Genomic DNA, 24,516 nt, shown 5'->3' with positions numbered 1-24,516 from the left:
GGAGTGAGTATGAGTGAGTCGACTCATGAGTGAGTTTGCCGACCTCTCGTATTCGTATACGATGGCAACAAATTGTAATGTTATACGAAGTAAGGGCAGCAGCTAACTCTTTTGGATGCGATCTCGCGTAGCTCTACAATTTATGCGCGGCTTTAACTGACCGAACGTCGTAAAGACCACTGTACAGCGGAGCTGAGGGGAAGCCTCAGCGATGAAATGAAAAGTGATCCAAAGCTAGGCGAAGATAGGTATGGTTTAGCACTGAAGGAACCTCCTCCCCGCTTGACCACCTGCATTTTTGATAGTTCACAGCGCTATCAAAATTGAACTATTACCAACTAGCCCAAGTTTCCCTCCTTGGCCACCTGCATATCTCTAACTTCCAACTCGCCTCCCTCCTCTACTCGCCTTCGCTATGCTGTGCGATACCCTTCCTCTCACCTTGCCCTCCTCCTCACCCTCACATCACTCATCCTCACTTCCCTTTCCCACCCCCTTGCTACACTATACTACACAAGGCTACGCAATGCTCTGCTAGCGTGCTTGGATAGCCGAGTGGTGAGGACACTCGCCTTCGGATCATGGGTACGCGGGTTCGATTCTCGCCTCGCCAAGAAAATTTCTTCGACAAGGATTTCTCTTTCTTTCTATCTCTTTCTTTCTTTCTCTTTCGCTGTACTCGTTCTCTCGCCCATCAGAGTTATTGCATCCCACACTGGGCACGTGTTCCGGGAAGGGGACGAAGATGACAAATATGAAGAGGAGGACGAAGAGAGCGCGTGCCGGTTCATGATGACGATAATTTTCTACCTGAAACACACGGCGTACCTCGACCATATCTGCTCTGCTGTAAAAAAAGACTGAGGATATTAACAATAGAGCATTAAATGCGCTGAAGTAGAAGTATCCGAACTAATTTTATCGAACGGCATCTTCGATGAGCACCCGATGCGCTGTGAACGGGCGTCATTGCACTCCGAAGCTGTGCGCAATGCGGCCACTATGGCCAGCCGGGAATCGAATCGGCGACCTCGCGCTTAGCAGCACACCGCCATAGCCATTGAGCGACAGCAGCGGCGGCTTGCTTACTTCCATCGTTTACCAGGAAGCGCGAGAGCCGACGCGCCGCGTATAATTCCGAATGCTTTCATTTACACTGAGATATACATATATACGTGACGCATATTATGAGAAACGAGCCTTATCCTTCCCGTTCGCTTTTTCTTTTGGAACCCTGAACGAACTGGATGGCAACACAATCACTTCCAAGAGCGGTGTTTAGGTTTGCGACAGGGATATTGATAGCATCGGCTTTCGTATCTGGCGGTATTCATTCATTACGTAATGGTCTTCCGTAACACTCACGACGCACCCTGCTAGCGAGAGATGCATGAATCACGTGGTATCGGCATCCTGCGTAGCTCCGAGCAGCGAACACCGGTTCGCAAGAGAACAACGTTGTTAAGGGGTATGCCGATCAATAAACGCACCTCGGTGGTGGCCTGCGAGTCCTCCGTAACGTCGTATGTGCGTTTAGCGAGCGGCCAAACAAACTAGCAGCCACCGGAAAGTTGTAAAAAAGGGTTGGAGGTGGAAGGCGGCAGATAGAGGGCAATGCAGCCTTTGTTTTTGTTCTTAATTGTCAGAGTGTGCTTTACGTCGGGAAATCGTCCTTTCTCGTTTTTAGCTTGACTCGTATCCCCGGCGATTGAACGATTTGCAGATAAGAGCGACGCTTTCTGTTTTATATTCGCTTAACGTCGGTTGTGCATGTCTGCCGTGACTAACGAACACTCACGCTGATTAAGAAATAGCGGCGGCGAACGGTGCGAGTACGTTGCTTCACGAAGTATGGCCCTGGTTACGCGAACAAAGGAGAAGTGACAGCCGGTGTTGCAGCCAGCCGCGGCTAATGAAGCTGTCCGTGCACCTGAGAGACATTTTGCTGGGTTCCCGTTTCGCAGACCTTTATGCTGAGTGGAGAACCATAAACCGTTCGAAAACAAGGCACAGGGGAATAACTACAACTAAATATGTGGAAACGCAGTCTTGTGTGCGGGCATTAACGAAATCTGAATACGATGAGACCCCACGATGTTAAGTTAAAATGCAGTAAGAAAAGTTCAGATGTGACGGAATGTCCCGTACTGAAACGGTGGGCAATGTAAAAATAGGTTGCGCGATTGATTCAGCGCTAAAACACGGAGACGTAAGAGAGAGTGCATAGGACGAGCGCTCTTTCTGCGCACTCTGTTTTACGTCTTCGTGTGTTAGCGCTGCTTCAACTATGCAAATATTCCAACTGGCCCAACTTTCCATTATAAATACTAGTTCATGTTTTGAATGTGCAACGCAGAAAAATTAAGCACGTACGCCTTGGTAGCTTGGCGGCGACCACACTTCGATGAGGTCGAAATGCGAAAGCACCCGTATGCTAGATTAAGGAGCGCGATAAGGTTTGGTTTGATTTGGTTTTGAAACCAGGTGGTCAAAATTTATCAGAAGTTCCCCAATACGGCGTGCCTCATAATTGTATGGCAGTTTCGGCATGTGAAACATCATAATTACATTACGTTAGTGCAGCAAGGCAATTTTAACCCCTACAGAGTGGTAGCTACAAACAAGTTAAGGCCAACTATTCTTGAAATGCGTTCCAACCATTATGACGCTGGCCAGTGATGAATGTTTTTCAGTACACAGAGACGAGACCAGCGTAAACTATAACCAACTTTTATTAACAGTATTCCAAGCAAGTCTGCACTCTTAATATCTTCACAAGAGTCGCTCGGCATGTAGTTCACGTTTGGTTATTTTATTTTCCCCGTACCTGCTCAAGAGCTTACGCAGAAACCATAATCAAGAGCCAAGCCGCGCTTTCGATGATATGTTCACTTACACAACAAGTGTTTCTCTTTTTCAGTACGTGACAAGTCTGAATTTCCGAAGCAAGCGAAACTTCGTTACCGTACGCAACAGAACACGCTATAACTTCTCAAGTTCGATAGAATTTTTGTGTTAACGTTGTTCAAAACGTATCAAGCACGACACTTGGCCATCCGTTTCAAGAATATTTCGCACACGTTGTCCAGCATGATGGCGTTCCCTTGTGACCTCATTAAATTTTTATGGACTTCGTTTAAGTGTAAGTCTAACTACCCAAGAGAGGTGCCATGTGGTGTACACGTTATTCCCTTCACTCGTCGTTCATGTTCGTCAAACCTTTGCCATGTATGCCAATCAGAACCGTTATTTTCTACAATACATTGAAAACACGTTCAGCTCCATTATGAGAATGCACACACACAGCACGTTAGCGGAATATAAACGTAATATACGCGGTTGTGAAAGTTTAGTTAGCTGATAATTAACCTTCACGTTCCTATTGTCTGCCTTTTCGTGACCTTTAATTAGGCAAGGCATGTCATCTGTGCCAGTTTTAATGATACGAAGACGCCTTGCGTATCGGCACATCTTATGGAGTTCGTTAAGCAAACAGAGCGTCTTGCTGTTTATACACTCAGCGGTAAAGCTTTTTAACAAAAGGTCCATTCACCTCGATGAGGAGGCGTTATTTGCGCATTCATGGTTACCCAAAATCCTTCAGATAGAGCAGTTAGTCATTTCCATTCACAGTGGCAGCATACGTTCTGCTTCTCAGAAGAAGGCGTTCTGTTGTATAATATAGTTAAGAAAGCCATCCAAGAAAGAGCTTAGGATCTCATCAATGGAATGCCCGAACACGTTGTTGGTGCGATCCATTTTAAAGATTAAAAATATATATCTCCGAAATTTCAAGTTTCATATTGCGTGCTTTCATTAAGTAGTCGCTTAGCTTATATACAGTATAGCAATTCCAGCACACCCATTCAATCAAAGAACTTTCACCCCGCGTTTCGCCGACACAACTGAGGAGAAGCAATGCATCATCGCTGCCGTACATAGGAAGCGCGAATGCTACTGGGCTAACGACGAAAACCTCCTAAGAGCCGTTGTCAGCAACGCGGGAGCGCGTCCGTGACCAACTCCAGCCGTCTCTCAACTAACCTATATCGGTACAAAAGGAAAAAGGACAGGTGACGTATTGACAACGAGGGAGATTAAGAGTCCAAGCAAGCACTTTCACATCACGTTCGTTCCGCTCAGCTTTGTACACGCATACGAACACACGCACAGGCACTCGGAATAGCGGAACTCTTGGTGAACCCTACTACCTCGACGACGGGAAAATGGCTCCGCTAAAGAGGCTCCCTTTCGTGATTCGTTGTTTCAGTCTGGGAAAGTGCCAGTTCAGCTGGGGCAGGTTGAAGCGGCCGGAGTCGGCGTGCTGCTTCTCCTTTTCGGCGGCACTAAGTTCAGCATCCTCGAGGTGTCGGAAGGAGTAACAGCTCTGAGTCCTCTTACCCGGAGGCTGCGCTTCCGAGCCTTCGGCCTCACTAAAGTTCACCGTCAGCACCTGGGAGAACATTCGCCTCATGGGACACGCCCCCTTGGCGCCAGCGTTGCCGGAGTCGTCCGTAGCGTAGTCGACGAGTGAATCCGGAGACAGGGAGTCCGAACCCGGTGGCGCGCTGCTGGTCGACGAATGGCGGCCTTTCTTGTCTCCTCTGCGAAGCATGCTGCGTAGTCCCGGGAAGAAACCGTGTGCCTCCTTGGCCGCCTTGACAACCACGGTCGGGACGCCGCACGTGGAGGCGGGGTCCCGCAGATCGCTGAACGAGAAACGAGCCAGCGAAGAGAGGCCGCTGCGAGCGCCCTTGCTGCCTTTTTGGACGAGCGGGCTTCGGAGCCGGTCGACGTCGTCCTCGTCTCCGCCCAGGCGGAACGGACACCTGGGCTTGAACTTGGCGGCGCTCCTAGGTTCGTCGTCTTCGAGGTTCTCGTTCAGGTCCTGGTTTCGCGACCCGAACGGGCAGCACTTGAGCGTCGTCACTCGCTTCGACGCTGGAGCCTTCACTTCCTTCGAAGGAGGTAGCGTGTCGTTAGGTTCGGAGCGCGGTATCTTCGAGGCGGCGTTGAGTTGGCTACTTGTCTGGGATCGCTCTTCCGTCGCTGGAAGACCGCTTGGGAAATCTTTCTGGTCGGTTTGGATTTCTTCCGGCGGAGAGTCCGTTTCGGGAACGGCTGGTGCATGGCAGCCGGCGATGTTCTTGGTCTTGCGCTCGGCGCACGGCGACGCTCCTTGGGACGAAAGAGTGTCGCTACTGAGTGACAGTTCTTGGCTGCTCGCCGACTCTACGTTGATGACGCACATCGGTTCGTCGAAAGGGTCGTCGTCGTCGCTGACGTGGCCGGTGTTTTCGCGAGCTTGTTCGGCATCGTCGAAACTCTGTAGGAACTTGCACTCGGAGCCGCTGTCCGGCGTTGAGTTCTGCCTGGTCGTGGATACCGCGGGGAACTCGAACACACGACCTCGGTGCTTGCGCTTTATGGGTGGCGTGAACTGCCCCGGGCACTCCTGTAATGGTAAACCAGGCAGAAAAGAATCATTGTAGCTGAAGTTACCCTGGATTCTGTGCAGCGGCTTAGCAGGCATGAGAACGTGTGCAAGGTGTGGTAATGCCGACGCTCAGGCGAAGCTTGCGTGAAACAAATAAATATATATGCGCGCACTAAGTGGCATATGTGTCCACGCTTTGTAATGGTATTACGGTTCGGGCGAATAGATGTAGAGTTATAAGCCACGCAGTATTTAGTCATATCGAAAGTGGTTAAATACAGTGGTTGATGCAATACGGCATCGTCCTTTAGCGGTTACACAATGGACGGCGGTGAAATGAGCTATACAAAAAGGCTTGGTCATTATGGAAATGCAGAAAACAGATGAAAGACAGTGTTAATTGTTAACCGGTTTATAATAAGCGGTATGCTAGCTACACAGGAAAAGGGAAAAGGGGAGTCTGAAAGTTATAATTTATACAGTAATTATTAGCTAGCAATTTCATCGTTAATTACTTCTCCCAAAACATATTACTATCACAACTAAATAACGAAAAAAGTTGAGCCGATCTCTGCTGTCGCTTTAGCTGTGGCATATCTCTAGCGCGAACAATTAGCAAAAAAAAAAGGGAAGAAGAGAGACAGGACAAAGTGCTTTGTCTCGTCTATGAGAACGTTCAGCTTGTGACATTGAACTGTAATTTTACATCTAGCATTCTCTCCTTTTGCTGCTACCATGTACAGAAACCACCCACGCCCTCTGACCTCCTCATTTGGTTGCGTACATGCGCAAGTAGCTCTCATGATCTACGACAGTATACAAAAGGGGGAGCAATAACCTAAGTGTTACAGATTCAAACACGCAGGTGAGGATATTATGGGATCTGATCCCTATTCGTCGCAAGTTCCTTACGATCACTTGTTTGCCGTCGATGTCGGAAAAAACGTGGTTACGGCTGTCGATGCTTACCACGTTCTTAACGGCGTCTCCGCCAGTGACGAGTGGAGATCCGCTGGGAGATGGCGTGGATGAGCTACGAGAACCCGTGTTTCTATCCGAGTGTACCGGCGACCCGGTGGGCGACCGGAAGTGACCGCCGCCTCCGTACAGGGCCGGTCCCAGCGTGGCAGGATCCGGCGCCACATTGTCTCCTGGCCGGGACACGCTGTAGCAGCGCACGGGAAGCTCGGGGCAAGGCTTCGTGGCCAGGAACAGATAGCCGTCCTTTTTAAGGTGCCTGTTTATGAAAAAAAAATCACACCATCTCTCGCTAAAGGGGACCATGAGGCGATGCGAAGCAGCGTTTCGGCATGTCGAGCCCGCGTTTCAGAGGGGGAGTGGAGAGGGGGAAAGGGAGAGAGGGGTATAGAGGGGAAATGGAGAAGGGAAAGGGAGGTAGGGGAAGTTGAGAGGGAAGAGGAAAGGGGGAGGGAAAGAGGAGAGGGGGAGGGAGAGGGGGAGTGGAGAGGGCAGAGGGGGAGCGGAGAGGGGGAGTGGGAATGGAGGTGTGTGGAGAGGGTTTGCGCGTGCGCAGTAAGGGTGGTCACGCCGCACACCATCGGTTTGAATTCCGCCTTAAGATGCTTTGCATCTAAGAAAAAACATCTGGTAAGGAAAGCAACAGGGGCCATTCGAATACCTGTTACTGGCGCTTGTTGTCACTAAATGAAAAGCGTCAACGCGTTAAGTGTATATAAGATGTCCCGCTATATAAGTGTATATAAGATGCCCGTATATAAGATGTATCTGTTACGATACAGCAAGAACAGGACCGGGTTGGTTGGCCATGGGAGAGGCCTTTGCCCTGCAGTGGGCATAGTCGGGCTGATGATGATCATGATCTGTTACGAGGCAGGTGTGCACACGCATCAGTTACCTTTAACGACGCTTAAGGGATCAAGCGTAATTAATCCCAGTCTCCTGCAGAGCAAACGTTCCTACGTATTACCATTGACAAATCTTTGTTTGTCTCAATGAAGGTAAACTAATCGGGTATGGTAAGATGAACTTTATTCGGGTCCTGAAGATCAACCCTAAGTTGACGCAAGCGGCTCCCACGTTGGGACAGTAAGGTTTAACCTTACCGCCATATCGTGGGCCTTCTGGACGGCCTGTGCTTGATCTGAGAGAGCTCCACCGTGAAGGACTCTTTGCCCCCAGTCTCTTTCCTTGTCACAGTGTGAGAAAGCCACAGGACACTGCCAAAGCATATGGTCCAGAGTAATGATGCCATTACACTTCTCGCAATTGATTTGTAACTCTCTTTCTGGATATATCTTGCTAATAAAGTTTGGATTCGGGTAAATGCCTGTCTATAACAATCTCAGAGTCACCGCTTGAGCTCTATTGAGCTTAGCGTGTGGCACTGGGAGTTCTCTTCTGTTCATATAATAATACTTCGTCACTTCATTATATGTGAGTAATCGGTCCCTGTTCTCCTCCTGCATATTATCGGGATCCTGGTCGCGTAGTGCACCGTGCGCGTAAGTCCTCGTGCAGCTGCGTTAGCCACCTCGTTTAAATTCTTCCGAGATGGATCGACAGTCCCCATATGTGCAGGAAACCAGCGGATTTCAATCTTTTCGGCATTTAGTAGGAGGCTCCAGAAAATACCCATTAACATCGCCCAACTTTACCGCACCAACAAGAATTGGGCGAGAGCCTTGGCCAGCTCCAACCTCGACGATCAGCTAAGACTGGTCACGAGGGCTCAGGACGCGGCCCAAGCTCAAGGTGTCTTGAACTATGGACGTCTCCCCTGAGCTCTCTTCTCAAATAAAGACGTTTGTTCTCTCTCTAGAAGTCTCAAAGCGCACACGTACAAGAACCAAAAAGTGCTCCCAGCGCCCCCAGTATCGTGCGGCGGAGATTTCTCTATTGCTTGCGTCAGTGTCACAAGTGAAAGCATTCACACGTCACTCGAAAACAATTGTTCCCTTCGGGCGTGCACCATAATGCCACGTTTGTGGAAGAGGGAAGCGCTAAATAAATTGTTTTGCGAAATGCAGTTATTTGCATAATGAAATCAGTGAATCTCACCTTTTCGTCTCCTCAGTGATGGTGACCTGCTTGGGCAGTCCGTGACTCTCCACCTTATTCGCTAGAGTGACCGTGTGCCCGAAGAGGCAGTAGCGAGGCATTTGAGTACCAACGACGCCGGCCATTGCAGGGCCCGAATGAATGCCAATCCGTATCTGCGGGCAAAACCAACGCGAGAATAAGCGTTGATGAAACGCTGTGCAATGCTCTCTAAGTCTTTAAAGAGGTACTGACACAATATTTCGTGGCCGAGATAGACTGCGGGATCGATTCCGGTGAACATGCGTATATCATCTGCCAAATAGCAACAATGAATATAGCTTAGAAGTTATTTTAAATGAATTTTGAAGTTTGCGTGAGCGATCGACATCCTCGCGCTACTGACACCCTCAAAGGGGACCCTTGGGGACCCCCTACTTCCCTCACGTGACCACGCTGCAACAAGTTATGATGACGTCGTAGCCGCCATGTTTTTTTGCCGCGTTTGCTCCAGCAGCTTACTTCTCGGCGGCTGCTCGCGAACCGTGCTGAAGTGCGTCACAGTTCTGTGAGCTGATGTGATCGAGCGCTGCACCCGCTATGTGGTGATAGTTACACCCGGAGGCTTGTCGTTATTGAAACCGAAACTGACACTGGTCGGTAATTAGGAGCCTGTAATTATCTGTCGCGCGCTGCAGCAAATGATGGGCCGTGTTATGACTGACAGGCCCCCAGCAACACATTGCAGCAAAAAATGCGAAGCCAATATTTTTGTGTCAGTACCCCTTTAAACTTGACTTTTAGGGCGAAGCTGTTTATGGGTAGGCGAAACGAATATTCGCCCGTCCCTTGCTTGTGGGACTTGCCCACAGAAAGTGGGCAACCGGTCCACTAAAAATGAAGGGAACACACGGGCGGCAAACACCAATTAAAATTTCTGCTCAGATGTAACCAATTATTGAGAAAGACTTCAGCGAACCGTCTGGATTAACACAGTCATAAACACTTGGGCAGCACGTGTGCATCTATACGGAGTGCTTCGCGGTTTATTTAAGCCAATAGCAGAAATTGTTTGCACGAGAAACATGTGCCTCTTCTAGCATCGACCTAAAGGCAAACTCCGAAACGCTGCTGTTCGCATATAATGTAATCACAGGCTCAATAAAGTGGGATCGGTTCGACTGCACGAATTCTGCGCGCACAGTCGAAACCACATTTAACGAGAAATTATTCTTAAACATAATGTCCACTGTTAAGCATGATGGTCTTGGAGAAAACCGCTCGATTCTTTCACGAAGAACGTCGTACAACTGTCAAAGAAGGTGTCACTTTGCTAGTAGAGTACTAGCGCAACCTATGTTGTCAAATATGTCGCTTGCATTGGTACCCAAATAATTACGCAAGGATGCCATACCACCGGTCCATTTTACTTTAGGCAGTTCATTTCTCATAACATAATGTAAACTTGTGCTGCCCGTACGTGTGAAGCTCGGTGTATGCAACTTTAAAGAAAGTAAGCAAAAAATATCTAAAAGGATCATGGACACAAACCAAATGGAAACTGCCCGTGTATGTGCAATGACAACGCGACTACGGGACAAAGAAGGGACATTCCTATTGAGTGAGTCGTAAAAGTGCCACGCAACAAGATCGGCACAACTCTGCCGGGATAGGGCCAAGTTTCCTACCAGAGTTAGCACGGTCGTCGAACTTTCGTACGAGTAAAAAAAAATACAACGGGGGAACAACTTTCTTTCGGCGTAAGCTTTCGAAGACCAAACCACGAAGTTAACTTCGTAGAGCTGCGCAAACCAACAGTCAAACTAGTACACACCCGTTCTCTACACCCAGGCTTATAAAATTCTTCGTTGTCACGCGGACGTCAAGCCAATCCGACGAGCGTGGCGTGAGTGGAATAATAATGCGGCAATAAGGGAGCGCCTGTCCTACAGTTAAAAAAAAAGAAAAAAAAACTGGAGGCTTGACGCGTTGCCCCTTTTCTCTGCCTTCGTATACGTCATCCTTTTTCATCGCTGCGCGTTTCGATTCATCCCCGAGCAGAGCCATTAATTTCGGAGCAAGAGCCGGATACGCGCATGGCGTGTCACCGGACTTTTCCGCTGGACATACGCTTCGATATTGGACCTACTCGACTGAGGGTCAAGCATGTAGTTTCTAAAGAAAAATAAAGAGAGCAACAGGGATGAGCCCTGTTTTATGGAACGGCCGGTCCTGTTGGCGTTATTTATACCACCGCGCAATTGTGCACGTCGTATAGATCCACACAAAGGACACCCTTGGTTCGGGACCAACAGCCATTCCATAGGGGACGAACTTTGCCTACGTGCAGGCAGCGAACGTTGAACAGTTTGGGAATGTGGAATGAATTCCGTTTTCAGTGTGCCCGATGCACACCTCATTTAATTGCCGAGCTTGGCGAACAACCTTGAATAATCTACGACAGCTTGCTGGTAAGCTAATTTTAACTTCATTAAAATGGGAAGAGAAAACAGCTAGTCTTTTTAAAGCTCTGGTGTTGGCATAGAGGTTCGAGAACTTGGTGGACTGCCAAAACAAACAAATATATCGCTCATAAGTGATAATCATCCCCGAATGTTCTTTCGAAGCAAATGTAATGAACCTAACAATTTTTTTTTTATTTTGGCCATATCCTTCGACGTACCAGATTAACGGAGCGTACATTAATGATGATCCGAGTGGAAGGCAAGGTACAGCCAGGTCGCCCGTTCACGAGGTGATTGCACGGTACGTATTCTTCAGGACATCAAGAAATGTCTCGACGAGCTTAAAAAAGTTGCGCTAAATAGATCTCGCTGTCTGCCATACACTCGTACAGGACCCGAAAGCGACTCCCCCCCCCCTTGCCCACAGGCTTTATGTTACCGTACGTGAAAATAATAAATGACATGGCTATGGCTGTGCATCTCGCAGCTCTGCACATCCCGAAACACACGCTACGGATGTCCGCATTATAAATTTACAAGCATTCCTTGTCATATCTGTTTTCGCCGTTCTCAAGGGCAGATTTAGCACTATTCTAAATGAACTGAAAATTGGGGCTTTGCTAAATTAAGGTCCGCGAACAGTGGTGGTGTACTATACATAGTTTTTTTCGTTGCACTCAACTTAAGTTGTTCGGTGACTGTGGCGCTACTAAAGAGCTTTTGATTTTCGCGCGGGATATAGGTCTCCGAGATTGCCTGTAATTTACACGAGGCTTGTCAGCTAGTTTTTAGGGGCGAAGCTCCTTAAAGCGGCACCCGTTCGTCCCCGTCGTAGTGCGTAACCAGTCTTAACGCTAGTACCAGATGGTTTCCTCCAAGGTGGTGCCGGTGGGAGATTTCTCCTGTGCGTTGTTGAACAATAAAAAATTCGCAGCGTGTGCGTTAACTAAAAGCCGAATTCTTCTGTGTCTCATTCCCCATTAGCAGCCATTGGCATGTTCCAGTAGGAAACGTTAGTAGAAGTAGAAGTGTAAGTGTTAGCTAAAAGCCGACTTCTTCTGTCTCTCATTCCCATTAGCAGCCATTGTTTACCTCCAAGGTAGTGCCTGGTGAGATTTCTCCTGTGCGTGATTAAACAATAAAACTTTTGTTCAAAACGCCGTTGATTGATGAAATAAACCAACGAAAGACGCCAGATGTTTTGTAAAAGCAAAACGAAAATACGCCAGATGTTTCTAAAGCAAAACGAAAAGACGCCAGCTGCTTAACGAAAGACGCCAGATGTTTTCTAAAGCAATGGTTTTCTAAACAATGAAAATTCACAGCGTACATGTAAAATTAAAGTGAGCTGCAAGTCGTCATAACTCTCATCGAACCTTTAGTATAAACGCGCCCGATCTCACGTCGGTGATGATGTACTGGGCAGAATTCACGGAAGATTCACGGTTTACCGATGAACCTCCACAGCTTCGCCCACTCATCATCATTCACTCCGTGGATATGCTGTGATTTTTAAATGTGTGTTTTGGTATATGCGTGTGTTTTACTTCTTGTATCTCACTCTCTTTCATATCTCGTCGTGCATTACGCCTGAAATAGCATACCGATAATATTGCTAGGCTAACATCTTCCACTATCAATCACACTGTTTTTATTTATCTCTATCATTCTTTTTATAAGCCTCGCTTCTTTTTCCTGAACCTCCACAGCTTCGCCCACTCATCATCATTCACTCCGTGGATATGCTGTGATTTTTAAATGTGTGTTTTGGTATATGCGTGTGTTTTACTTCTTGTATCTCACTCTCTTTCATATCTCGTCGTGCATTACGCCTCAAATAGCATACCGATAATATTGCTAGGCTAACATCTTCCACATCAATCACACTGTTTTTATTTATCTCTATCATTCTTTTTATAAGCCTCGCTTCTTTTATTGCGATAGCAATTATATGGACAGTCTCGGCTGGAAAATGTCCGTCCCCGTCGCCGTCACGCACCGTATATGTATAAGTATGTATATATATATAAAAGCCCCAAAGAAAAATAATTCAGAAAAATGCTTCCGAAGCGCGGAATCGAACCAGGGACCTCTTGCTCCGCAGCGAGTGGCGCTATCCACTACGCCACGAAACGCAGATCCTCCACGTAGCTAACGGCGAGCGTTATATACATACCCTTTACCGCTGGACGGACTCAGAGACGGCAGGCGATAATAAGCGTTTCTTCATTACCAGCGAGATGGCGCTAGCAGCACGACGGGCACATTTAAAAGTCGTCGTCGAGCTCGCTCGCTTCTTATATTTGCGCAGCGAGAACATTGCCCTTCCGTTGTCTGCTCGCGCGGTTTTCTCGCGGTGAGGGGAAGAGGGATGTTTCACGCTTTCACCGTGATGTCCGCGCTCATGTTACTGAGCCTACGAAAGTCACTCGAGCTGAAGGGACGCCGCTAAACGAACAAACAGAAGATGAGCGCGAACTATCAAGTGTCACAGCTCGACAGTTGAAGCACGCTAGTTTCCTTCGCTGCTTCGGCCGCCTTTGCAACAGGAACGCTGTTCAAACTGAGAGTATCCATTGGCGAGCCTCACTTCGTATAGCATTAATTTATTGCTATCGCATTCATTGCTTCGCCCTTGCGGCGAAACTGTGACTTTTTCCTTCATTTTTTATCTTCATGAGTGCCTCCTTTCGAAAGCTCGTTCTTCTCCTTGATTTGTTTGTTTGTTTAGTTATTTCCTTGTTTTCTGCCTGGCGTTGACAGCTAAAGGCTATTTTGCGTATGGAGCCATCTGCTCTACTACCGTGGGTCGCAATCTTTCAAGCAACTTTCGCATTCACCTTACGGAAAGTAAAGAAAAGGACGATTTGAAGGAAGTTTACACGTGCCACGAAGGAAACATTCCCGGCGACTTCACGCTTTACGATTTCACTAAATCGGTCAAAAAACAACTGTCGAACGCACCGGTCAAGTTAGAATTGACCGGCCTCTTCCATTTTATAGAGGGGGGGGGGGGGCAGACTCTTATTCGGCCACCACTTTTCCAAGTGGTCTTCCCGCATAGATTTGCATCGCGTCACGGCTGGCCTCTCGCCAAACGTTGAGCCTCGAAGACGGATGGAAAGGCGTGCCTAACCCTTCGTCGGGCGGGCGATTTTCTCCTTCTGCGCGCGCTTACCCACAAGGCGCTCAGCATTACTTGAACCGAAGAAAGTTTTCCCGGCGCCTCCTGCAGAGGTTGAACGTACTCTGCCGCTCTTTCTTGTTGCAAGATTCTGCCTATCGAGGTTGGGTAGAGCCTTGTAGCCGGTGCTGCGGGCGAGACCGCTGTTTGCATACGCCCATTTACACGTATAGGACAGGACCGCTACCGAGAGAAACTTTGATAGTAAAAAAAAAAAAATTATTTGACGGATACGCCCTCCGTTTCGCTTTATCCCGTGCGCACAGCACACGTCCACGCGCTGCGTAGATTCCCGCACTGCAAAGAAACCAGCGTCAGAGAGAGGGAGGAGAGGGTTAGAGGGAATAGCACAAAGAAAGGAAAAAAGAAGGTAGGTGTAAAGTTGATGGGCCTTCTTACTAGAAGAGCAGTTTTCGTCGAAGGAGGCCCTCAGACGAGAGAGACAGTCTGTATTGTAGACGATTTATTCGGAACCAGCGCTAGGTCCTCCCGTACCTCATTCTTTCATTTTTCTGTCTAGTGAGAAACGGTACGCGTTTATACAGAATGTGAGAAGAGCCTGCACCACTAATGCATCGCAGGTACGCGTTTATGCAGCAGATTTATGTTGAATATCCATTAAAAATTTCACTTTGTGTTGTGTTAGCGGTGCTTACAGTTAAGTCCGTCAGCATTGGCGTAGCCAGGGGTGAGGACCCCCCACCCTCCTGATTTTTAAAATTAACGTGTGTGTGTATACATATACACGCACACGTACATGCATAAAAAATGGCTGAAGCCCCCCCCCCCTCCCCCGAAAAAGATTTCTGGTTACGCCCCTGTCTGTCTGCTAATTATTGGCGCCGGTGTCACTCTGTCATCATTTTACTGTTCTTTGACCCGGTCGCCTTGTCGAGCAGCTGTTAGTTCATTCTTGACCACTGGACTTTGCCCGCCAACAACAACAACAACAACAACAACAACAACAACAACAACGTACCTCTATGGCGTGCCCTTCGACAGGTGATTGGACGGTGCGTGTGACTGCCTGCATGGCTAGCCCCATGACAACTACTCGATCAGCGTGGTCTTCTGTGAACTCGGGGATCCCAGATACGACGAGGTATGCATCGCCGATGGTCTCCACCTACGAGGGAAAAACGAACGTCGATAATCTTTTTCTATTTTTGCCACGCGCCAGCATTCGTTGAATCGGGAAAAGATATTTAGCAGGAACCGCTCGCTGCCAACTAATAACGTTTGTTCGTAAGCGCACATCCACATTCAACGCCTCAACAAGTGCATTTGTAAAATTAAAAAAAAAAGAGAGAAATCGGGACACTTGGCAAAGGCGATCGTATCAACCGGGAGCGTAGTTACTCAAGGAAACTCGAGTAACTTGGGCGTCCTTAAAAACGATGTGCATGATGGGCCAACAGCGCGGTGGAATGGTACACAGACCGTTTCCATCGTACCCTGCGTTGCAGCGACAAATTGTTGCCACTCATGAGTAGACACGTTATTCTACACACAAATGTGTGAATGCGCCAGCCAAATACTGTATAATACTATCATGTGTCACATCAGTATCTCTAAAGCGCGCAGACCTTGTTAAGTAGCGTGGGATACTCAACAGATTATTTTAAGTTGTTCTGCTAACTTGTGGGCTTCATACTCCGATAAGCTGGACTCAGCCGCTGGTATGCAAAGGGGAGCCTCTGACTTCGACTCTGACACAACAGCAACATTTTCTGGGGTTGTACGTGCGAGGGGTTGTACGTCTTGTGCTTTCCCCGCGATGTCCGCGCTGAAATCCGCTGAAATCACAGAGCGTACGAAGGTCACTTCGCTCGCTGCAGCGGTCTCGTTTGCGAAAGGAGCACGGTACTCAAAGAGAAATAAGTAACAACTGTGACAGTTCACGCTCGTCCTGTGTGTACCTGTTCGTCCGTTTCGTGCGCCCTGCTTTATGTTTGAACAGTGCGCTTCAAATGTCGAGCTGTGACGCATGATAGTTCGCGCTCGTCCTGTGTGCGTTCTTTTCGTGCGTCCTTTGGGCTCGAGCGACGTGCTGGCAATTTCTAGCTGTTTTCCGTTCTTCGCGTTACATTCCAATTTATTGCTATCGCATTCATTGCTTCGCCGTTGCGGCGAAACTGTGACTTTTTTTCTTAAGTGCGTTTTCCCATTTGTCAGCCCGCTTCGCTAACGATATGTCCCGGATCGTGATTGTCTGAAATATCTTCCGAAAATTTTTAGCGTAAGGCGTTTTTCAAAAGAACACGGGCCGTGATACGTAAAGTCATTTATCGTGTTGTTCCTGTAACACTTTGCTTGTCAACCTCTAAGTGAAGATGAGCAAACATGCGTCGACGTAGTGGTAATTACCAATAGCTTTAGTTCGTTGGCAGCAGGCAACAGTTGCACGGTTACGACCGCAGTAAACCTAGTATGCGTATATTGATTTTGGCACCGCCATGCTTTCTTTCGCTTTCTACGCTTAACCGAGTGGTCGCCGTGAGTGACTGAACAGACAGAGATTCGATGTCAAAGCTCCGCGGGTTGTTCTCTTAGATAGTGACCAGATAAATCTTTTTTATGAATAGGAAGTGTTTCGCACCTGAAATTGAAATTGAAAACCTCTTAATTAGCTTCATTTTTTTGTTTCGCTCTCTTATAATATTTCACTCTCTGTTGGGAACCATAAATCGTAGACTTATTTTGAAAGACTTTATTTTTCACATTTACACGACCGGTAATTTTATGAACACTTTACTGAACACCAGCGTGGTGTCGCTAGGGGCCTACTGAAAATGTCTTTGTCTATAAGTGATACTTTCATTCTCCATGTCAACTTGGTAACATATAGGTTTGGGCCAAATTCACAAAACGTTTTTTCGTAAACGCTCTTTGCCATTTGGCACCCAGCCCCGCCACGGTGGTCTAGTTGTTACGGCGCTCGACTGCTGACCCGAAGGTCGCGGGATCGAATCCCGGCCGCGGCGGCTGCGTTTTCGATGGAGGCGAAAATGTTTGAGGCCCGTGTACTCAGATTTAGGCGCACGTTAAAGAACCCCAGGTGGTCGAAATTTCCGGAGCCCTCCACTACGGCGCCCCTCATAATCATATCGTGGTTTTGGGACGTTAAACCCCAGATATTATTACTATTTGTCATTTGCCAGTCGCCTCTGCTGATGATATGCCTCGCGTCAGGATTGGCCGAAGTTTCGTCTTACGAACAACTGTAGCTCAAGAGCCTTTAGCTAATACAAGCTCTGGAGTCTAAGGTTTGCAGCCGTAAGGGTATGCACCCCACGGCTTTGGCGGAGCGGACATACTGGGCGCAGTGTTCGGACCTAATTCGCATTTCATGTACTCGCGTCTATAGATGCGAGTACATGAAATGCGAATTAGGTCCGAACAATGCATGCACTGCATGCAATGTATGCAAGTATACTTGCATACATCGCATATTTCATTTTACAGAAATTTCGGGCAAACAAAAGCTCCCTCAAAGTCAGAGAACGGGCCACTCGCACGAACCTGCTGCGTATTTCAATATAGTTGCAAATGAACTGCGCAACACTTTGGGAATCGAGGGAAGGGGAACACAAGATCAAGCTTAAGGACCTGTTTCCACGTTGCGCATTTCACGAAACTTCGCACGCTCTGTAACTGCGGATGGTTTTTATTTAATCAGTCCTCCGTCGGGAGCGCATTTTTTCGTCTTACGAAATATCCGACGGGGCTCGTTTTCGTCATAGCCTACTCGCAATTCGCTAGATTGCTCGGGCGCTGCTCCAGGATTTTCCCAGGGAAAACACGGAGCTCTCTAATTTCATTTGTCACGTTGTAAGAAATCTCCTATCCACTTTTCAGTTTCTTTTTCTCGCGACACACTGTTCGCATAAAGTGCACAAATACGAGCAAAGATTGATCTCTTTATTCCGGACTGCGCTCCTCGGATTGAAGCTCTTATGCCGGAGACCCTGACGAGGTCTGGAGTTTCGCGCTTTCTCGTTTTGTGCTCCTGTTAGATTAACTCTCCTACGGTATTGGTGCGCAGCTCTTTAAATTTTTTTTTTCGGCGGTTTTCTTTCGTTTTTGTTCCAAGGTCACCGCTGCTGATCACCCGTGCTCGTGACAGAAGATATTTGACTCCGAAATTAGGCTTCGCTAAGCCGACTACCCGTATGCAAGATCGCGTTTCATCTGGATTAGGTCGTCGAAGGAATTGTTTCATATTTTTTTGTCAGGAAGAATAGCGAGCACGTGGTTATTATAAGCTCCTGTTTTTTATTTCTCTCTCTGAGGCAAGGCCTTGACGTTCCCCCGTGGGTGACCTAAGCCCGGGTCGCGTTAAACCTTGCCGGACAATCAATTAAGTTGTATCCATCTATCTCTGTGTATACTTTTGTCTTTTCTTTTTTTTTTGTGACGCTGAAGCCTTAGAAGTGACCATAGGACCTGAGGAGTGCTGCAGAGCTCTAGATGCAACACCTACAGTTTACTGTCAGCACCGTGACAAATCGAATATTTGTTTTCTTTTCGCACCAAGTGTGGGCTATAGGACATCAGATTCACTGTTCGTACCGAGGAGAGAAGCTTTCTACTCGTAGGAATATTCTTTAGGTATTTACAAATGATGTTCTCTATCTGCGCATTCCGCATGTATATTTCGTACTTTATAAAATCTAGTTTTCCCGCCATTCTTCCATATTTCCTTATCTTCGGAGCCCAGTATGTTCTTACTTGTGTTTACTTAATAACCCTGGCATTTTCCCATTCACACCATACCCTTGTCACACTAGGCTTCACACCCAATGTCAAGCCGTTGATTCTTCTTTGTTACGTGAGCCGTCAGCATAAGTAAACCTCATAATCCCAGTGGCATCATATGAAGTCGCACTTAACTTCATCTGTAATCAAGAAGCTTGGTTTGCTGCCTCTTTTATGAAGAACACAACGACTGCGAGAGCGGCGTATAGCCAGGGAGTGGTTTTGGGGGTTCAAGCGGCCCCTGAGATTTTTACATTTTTTATTAGCGCGGCCTGAAGGACCTCAAGAATTTTTTTTTTCATACCACACCACAAGATATGTGCATATATACGCACGCACGTACAAACGCACACACGAGCATACATAGAAAAAGATCACCCCCCTCCCGCCCCTCTACCTCTCCCCCTTAAAAAAAAATGCTGGCTTCGCTCCTGGCATGCGCACACTTCTATGTTGATGGAACAACCACATCAAGCAATTCTGGCGGTGCTAAATCTATAAAGACAAACGGATTAACCGAACGTTTCAAGGCTTAACATTTTGCAACGTCTAAAGATGCAGAACTCGTGACTCTCCGCAGTGCACTTGAGATGATTAAAACATAGCGTGCGAGAAAGTGAACAGTCTTTTGTGACTCAATGCCGGCGTTACAATGTATATACAGATGATCGGCGAACATAGTCCTTCCAACTCAAGACCAACTGACCTAGAGAAGCTGTGATACTTAATTGCCACTTGACAGGCCACGATATTTCTTTGCAGTGGCAATCTGATTGGAAACGATCATGTGGATAAAGCTGTTTGGTTGTCACGTGAAGAAGACCGCTGCCTCCTGTTGCACTTACTACGACAGACGCTGCGAGGCGGCCGTCGTGGTGGTACAGTGGCATTCGGCTGGTGAACTGAAAGCCGCGGGTTCATTGCCGACAGGGTGGTCACATTTCGATGGAGGCGAAATGCTAGAGGCCCGTGTACTTAGACTTGGTTGCGTGTTAGAGAAGCTCGGGTGGTCGAAACATCCGGAACCCTCCACTACAGCGTTCGTCATAATCATATCGTGGTTTCGGCTCATAAAACCCCAGATAATATTGTTAGACGCTGCGAGGCAACTTCGCCTTCTGGCACCCACAACGTCGTTAGTCGAGCGGAACACCGCACACATATAGTGCACCACACTGCAAGGAATTAGCTCTTCGCGGAAACTCACACCTCAGCTCGGACAGCACCGACGCGAGGAGTCTTTCTTGTTGAAGTCCCTAGTAGCACAAAATAAAACGGTGGTGGTGGTGGTGGTGATGTTGCAGCAGGCGGGGTTAGCCTGGCCTGCATGGCCGGCAATTGTTCCGCCTGAGCATCTCCTGAATTGTAGGGGTATGCCACCAAGTGTCGAACAGCCCAGTGTCTCGCAGGAAGACCAACACAATTCGTTGCACGCTCCTCCTCGTTGCCGCGGGCCCTTCAGGAAAAATGACGTCTTCAAATGTCCGGTGCCTATGACAACCCTTTTGCAATGTGCGGACCATCGCTGCTCTTTCCACATCAAACTGCGGGCAAAGCCAAATAAAATGTTCAATGTCCCCGATGTCACCGTAGAAGGCACAAAACGGGGAAGCGTATCGCCCAGTCTTGAATGACCAAGCCGGGGTGTATGCGGAGCCGGTTCTTATGCGGTACAACAGCGTCGCTTGTTCACGAGAAAGTCCTTTGATTATACATGCTTGGTGTGGAAACTTGTAGATTGCCTTGAAATAATTGCGTATCGCATCTTTGTTGTTCTGGTAAGTTTTAGGAGTTCTTAATTTTGGAACAGATGTCCGCGCTTCGCATGCAAGTGCATCAGCCTTTTCATTGCCTTCATTGCCTTCATTGCCAACGTGGGATGGTATCCACTGAACCTTTATATTAAAGCTCTTGCCAATAAGGTGTTTAATGAGCGCCAGAGATTGACTGGTGATTTTTTCTTGAGGTAGGCCACGAACACGAGGAACAGTGCACCGGAAACCATGGATGCAACATTCCCCATTTTTTCTGGTACTGTTTTCCTGGTGTTCGTTTCACTTGCGCTGAAATGGCCTCATCAAGTATTAACCAGCTAGTCCAAGTACAAGTTATCCCAAATTACCGGGTCTCTTCTGTGTCGGTTGGGATTGGGAGCTGCTTTCAGCAGACCTGAACATTAAGCCCTAATCGGATTTGTTGACCGTCTCTCATGCGTTGTCAGTGACCACAAGTAGAATCTAGACGCTCTACTGTGTCATGGTTCTCGATTGTACCAGCATGTCTCGTACCAGTATGGCAATACGCATGAACAACCTCTAACGAAGACGGTGGGCATAGGGCTTGATTAAAAGAGAAGCGGAAGACTGCGAAGCGCGATCGCTGCCCGCGCCTATAGTTAGCCCTCGTAGTAGGCAAACCCGTGTACAGTTACAGTCCTTTACATTACACCGTTAACCCGTTTCAGTCCTTCCATTAAAACATCCCCGTTTTAAACCAACATAGCTTGATGCAGAACAGTAATTGCAGCAACTTTTAACAGAAGTACTGAGTAGTTATGATAAGAGTTTAAACACAGATGGTAGGTTGTCCGAGTGTTGTCGTGTAGAAGCAGAATAAATGTCGCTGCCAGTTACAGACGCGCGGAAATGCATACAATGAACATGAACAGAGAGGAAGAAGCAGAAATGTTACGCATGGGTGATGCCCTTAGTGATAATATCGAATTATTGCTTTACTACTTACACGTAGCTAAAGCAGAGATAACGTGAATTACGCATATATTCCCTATTATTCACAACATAGGAATACTTGCAACATAAGAAGGATTAATGGCGCATGTTAAAACCGCAGCAGGCTGATCCACGGACTTGCTCGTGAAGAAGCAACGCTTTTACGCCGCATTAGAACTGACTCCCCACACATCCTGGCTGGGTAATTAGACGCATTTAGCTGAGCGTCACTTACGCTCAGCCCCGCGGAGATGTAACGTCCCGAGACAGTGAAGGGAACTGCATAGATTTCGAGTTTTTGATGAGCGCATCTTGCTGAGACGCAGTCAGCTTGGGTGCAAAACGACAGCGAAACTAAGTGGACGCACTTTTACGCTCCGCTCAATCAACTTCACAAGCGGAGCGAGAGATGCGTTCTGCCACGGCCGCTGGATTAAAAAAAAGCCTTTTTTTATCGCGTGGCCGTGGTTCTACGTTCCGCTGTTTGGACGATCGTTCTGCGCACGCGCACTGCAGTTCCTTCTACGCGTTTGTGTATAAATCACTAGCATACGAAGGTCTAACTGGAGCCGTTCGTAAACGCTCAGTTAAAGGTGTCCATTCAAGACTGGGCGATGCACTCCCCCGCTCTGTGCCTTCTGCGGTGTTATCGGTGAGATGGAACATTTGATTTGGCTATGCTCACATATAGACACGGATGGTCCACAGCCTGCAAATGGGTCGTCTCAGGCATCAGACATTTGAAGGCGTCATTTTTCCCGGAGTGCCCGTGGTAATCAGGGGGAAAGTGCAGCGACTGCTGCTTGCCTTCTTGCGAGACACGGGACTGTTAAACATGGTGACACACACACAGCTACTATAAGCGCATGAGAGGCTCAGGCGGAACGATTCCCGTATACGTATGCCAGGCTAGGCTAACCCCGCCTGCTGCGACACCACCTGCATTCAACCCAATAGAGCAACACGGAATGCGCAGCATGCGTGAATGTATCGCGATATAGAACCAATATGAGCTGACCTTGTACACACCGTGCAGGTTGGTGAGGGAGTCGAACTGGACGTAGAGGCGGTTGAGGAGGCGCACGATGTCCATGGGCTGGACGTTCTCGCTGCCGCAGAGCGCCGTGAATCCGACGATGTCTGAGAAGAGGCACGAGACCATCTCGAACTTCTCCGCCTCGACGGGGAGGTCCAAGCACAGGTTGCGAGCCACGCGCGCCGGGAAGATGGAGCACAGAAGGTCCTCCGTGCGCCGCTTGTCCTCACGCAGTTTCGAGTCCAGGATCTGAGTCCAGGACAGAGTGATAGGGCAAACCAAGTAGATATATGGTTTTTTTTTTTTGCTATAGTGTTATTACAATGTGAAAGAAACAACGAAGTAAACGGAAGCATAGGACAAATAGATTGTTACGTTTAACAAAAATGTTGATGTAGTAAGAAGAAAGAAACTTAAATGAAATGGGATGGTTGGACGACTTACCGAAAGTACGCGGGAGACAGTCAAACAACATCCACATCAGGGGCGTAGCAAAGGGGGGGGGGGGAGGTTGGGGGGGTTCGACCCCCCCCCCCAAATTTTTCAGTTTTGCTTGCGTATATATACACCCATACATACAAACGCACGCACGAACATACATAAAGTATGGTTGAACACCCCCCCCCCTCCCGAAAAAAATTTCTGGCTACGCCCCTGTTCCACGTTGACTGCACGCGCTTTACCTTACCACTAGGCTTCCGTCATGTGCTATGTGTAACGCCTGCGATTGAAAGGAAGTTGCACACGCGTATTTAACGTCATAAGTTGACATTTAATAGAGGCTCCCAGCACTATCCTCTTACTCATGCTCGTACACAAATATACCCAAGAAAGCTGACAGAAATAGGGCCGCGAAAATAGCTTATTGGTAAAGTGGTGCGCGCGTGATGCGGAATACCTCTTTAGCCAAGTTATCTTTTCATTTATTTCTCACTTCGCTTTTTCTCTATTTTGAATACATGTTCAAATAATGATAGCGGTGAAATTTCCGTGATTTACCCGCATTATTTGTCTGTTTTCTTCATCAGTTTCATGAGGCTATGCATTTCCAAGTGTTCGCTTTCAGTCCACTCTGCACAGGTATGTACAGCACGTTTGAGTAGTTAGAGACGGTTCAATAGTTAGTTACGCCTGTAGTTGTACCTTCTACGTACACTAACCTATAATGTTCTGAAAAGCTGTGTTTGTCTATCTTGGGCAAATCAAACATTTCCTTTTGTTGTGATAGAAACAAAAACAAAACGACAACGATAATGGTGCATTCAGATGACGGACCGAATCCGGATTTCTCGTGGACGCGGACGGCTAATCCGCGGATAATCCGCCTGCAGGCGCATCCACACGACGGACGGTGTCCTAGGAGAGAACAGCCGGATTACTCTCTACCGCAGACTCTGCGCTCACCTGCGCCCGCTGGCAGCAGACCGGTTTGAGAGTATTCAATAACATGGAAGCCGACAGAACGCGAAGGTCGCCGAGCTTTTTCGATATCGTCGAGGACGGTAATTTGTTTCGGTGAAATCGGTGTTGTTGGCGGAATGGCTGAATAAAAAGAAGAATCTTCTTTACAGAGAGCTGCTGGAGACTGACCTCGCTGCTGTCACGCATGTGTCCCCGCATAAGAAGGGAGGATACACTGATACGCCGATATCGGCAGTTCTTTTTTCTTTTGCGGATAACAGGTACCGACAGTGCACATTGCACTGCTGCACATTATGTTTCCTTCTCTCGGTTCGCATCTTGACCTTAAAATCAGTGTTCAAATATGGCCCGTGTTCTGAGACAACCGCTTTCGGCGACTGCCACTTTGCCTGCCGAAGAATCCTGTGTGTGCAGTGATTAAAGCGACAACTTACCCGCTACTCTCCAACCTGCCAATCAGCGCGCAT

The 24,516-nt window shown here is 47.8% G+C and overlaps 1 protein-coding gene across 1 annotated transcript in view; it reads right to left on the bottom strand.

Moving 5' to 3' along the window:
* Positions 1 to 2,753: 2,753 nt before the first annotated feature.
* LOC119383259 (guanylate cyclase soluble subunit beta-1) overlaps positions 2,754 to 24,516 on the bottom strand; it is a 182,885-nt gene continuing 161,122 nt past the window's right edge. The window contains exons 9-13 of the mRNA XM_037651321.2: positions 22,610 to 22,876; positions 15,084 to 15,230; positions 8,477 to 8,631; positions 6,407 to 6,674; positions 2,754 to 5,455 (exon numbers count right to left, since the gene is read on the bottom strand). Coding sequence (XP_037507249.1) covers positions 4,208 to 5,455; positions 6,407 to 6,674; positions 8,477 to 8,631; positions 15,084 to 15,230; positions 22,610 to 22,876 — 2,085 coding nt within the window. The 3' untranslated portion in view covers positions 2,754 to 4,207. The remainder of the gene's footprint in view (positions 5,456 to 6,406; positions 6,675 to 8,476; positions 8,632 to 15,083; positions 15,231 to 22,609; positions 22,877 to 24,516) is intronic.

Source organism: Rhipicephalus sanguineus, chromosome 2 (assembly GCF_013339695.2).
Source record: "Rhipicephalus sanguineus isolate Rsan-2018 chromosome 2, BIME_Rsan_1.4, whole genome shotgun sequence".
NCBI classification, from domain to species: Eukaryota; Metazoa; Arthropoda; class Arachnida; order Ixodida; family Ixodidae; genus Rhipicephalus; species Rhipicephalus sanguineus.
Note: the sequence above shows the minus strand (reverse complement) of the source record. Positions and strands in the feature narration are given on the sequence as shown.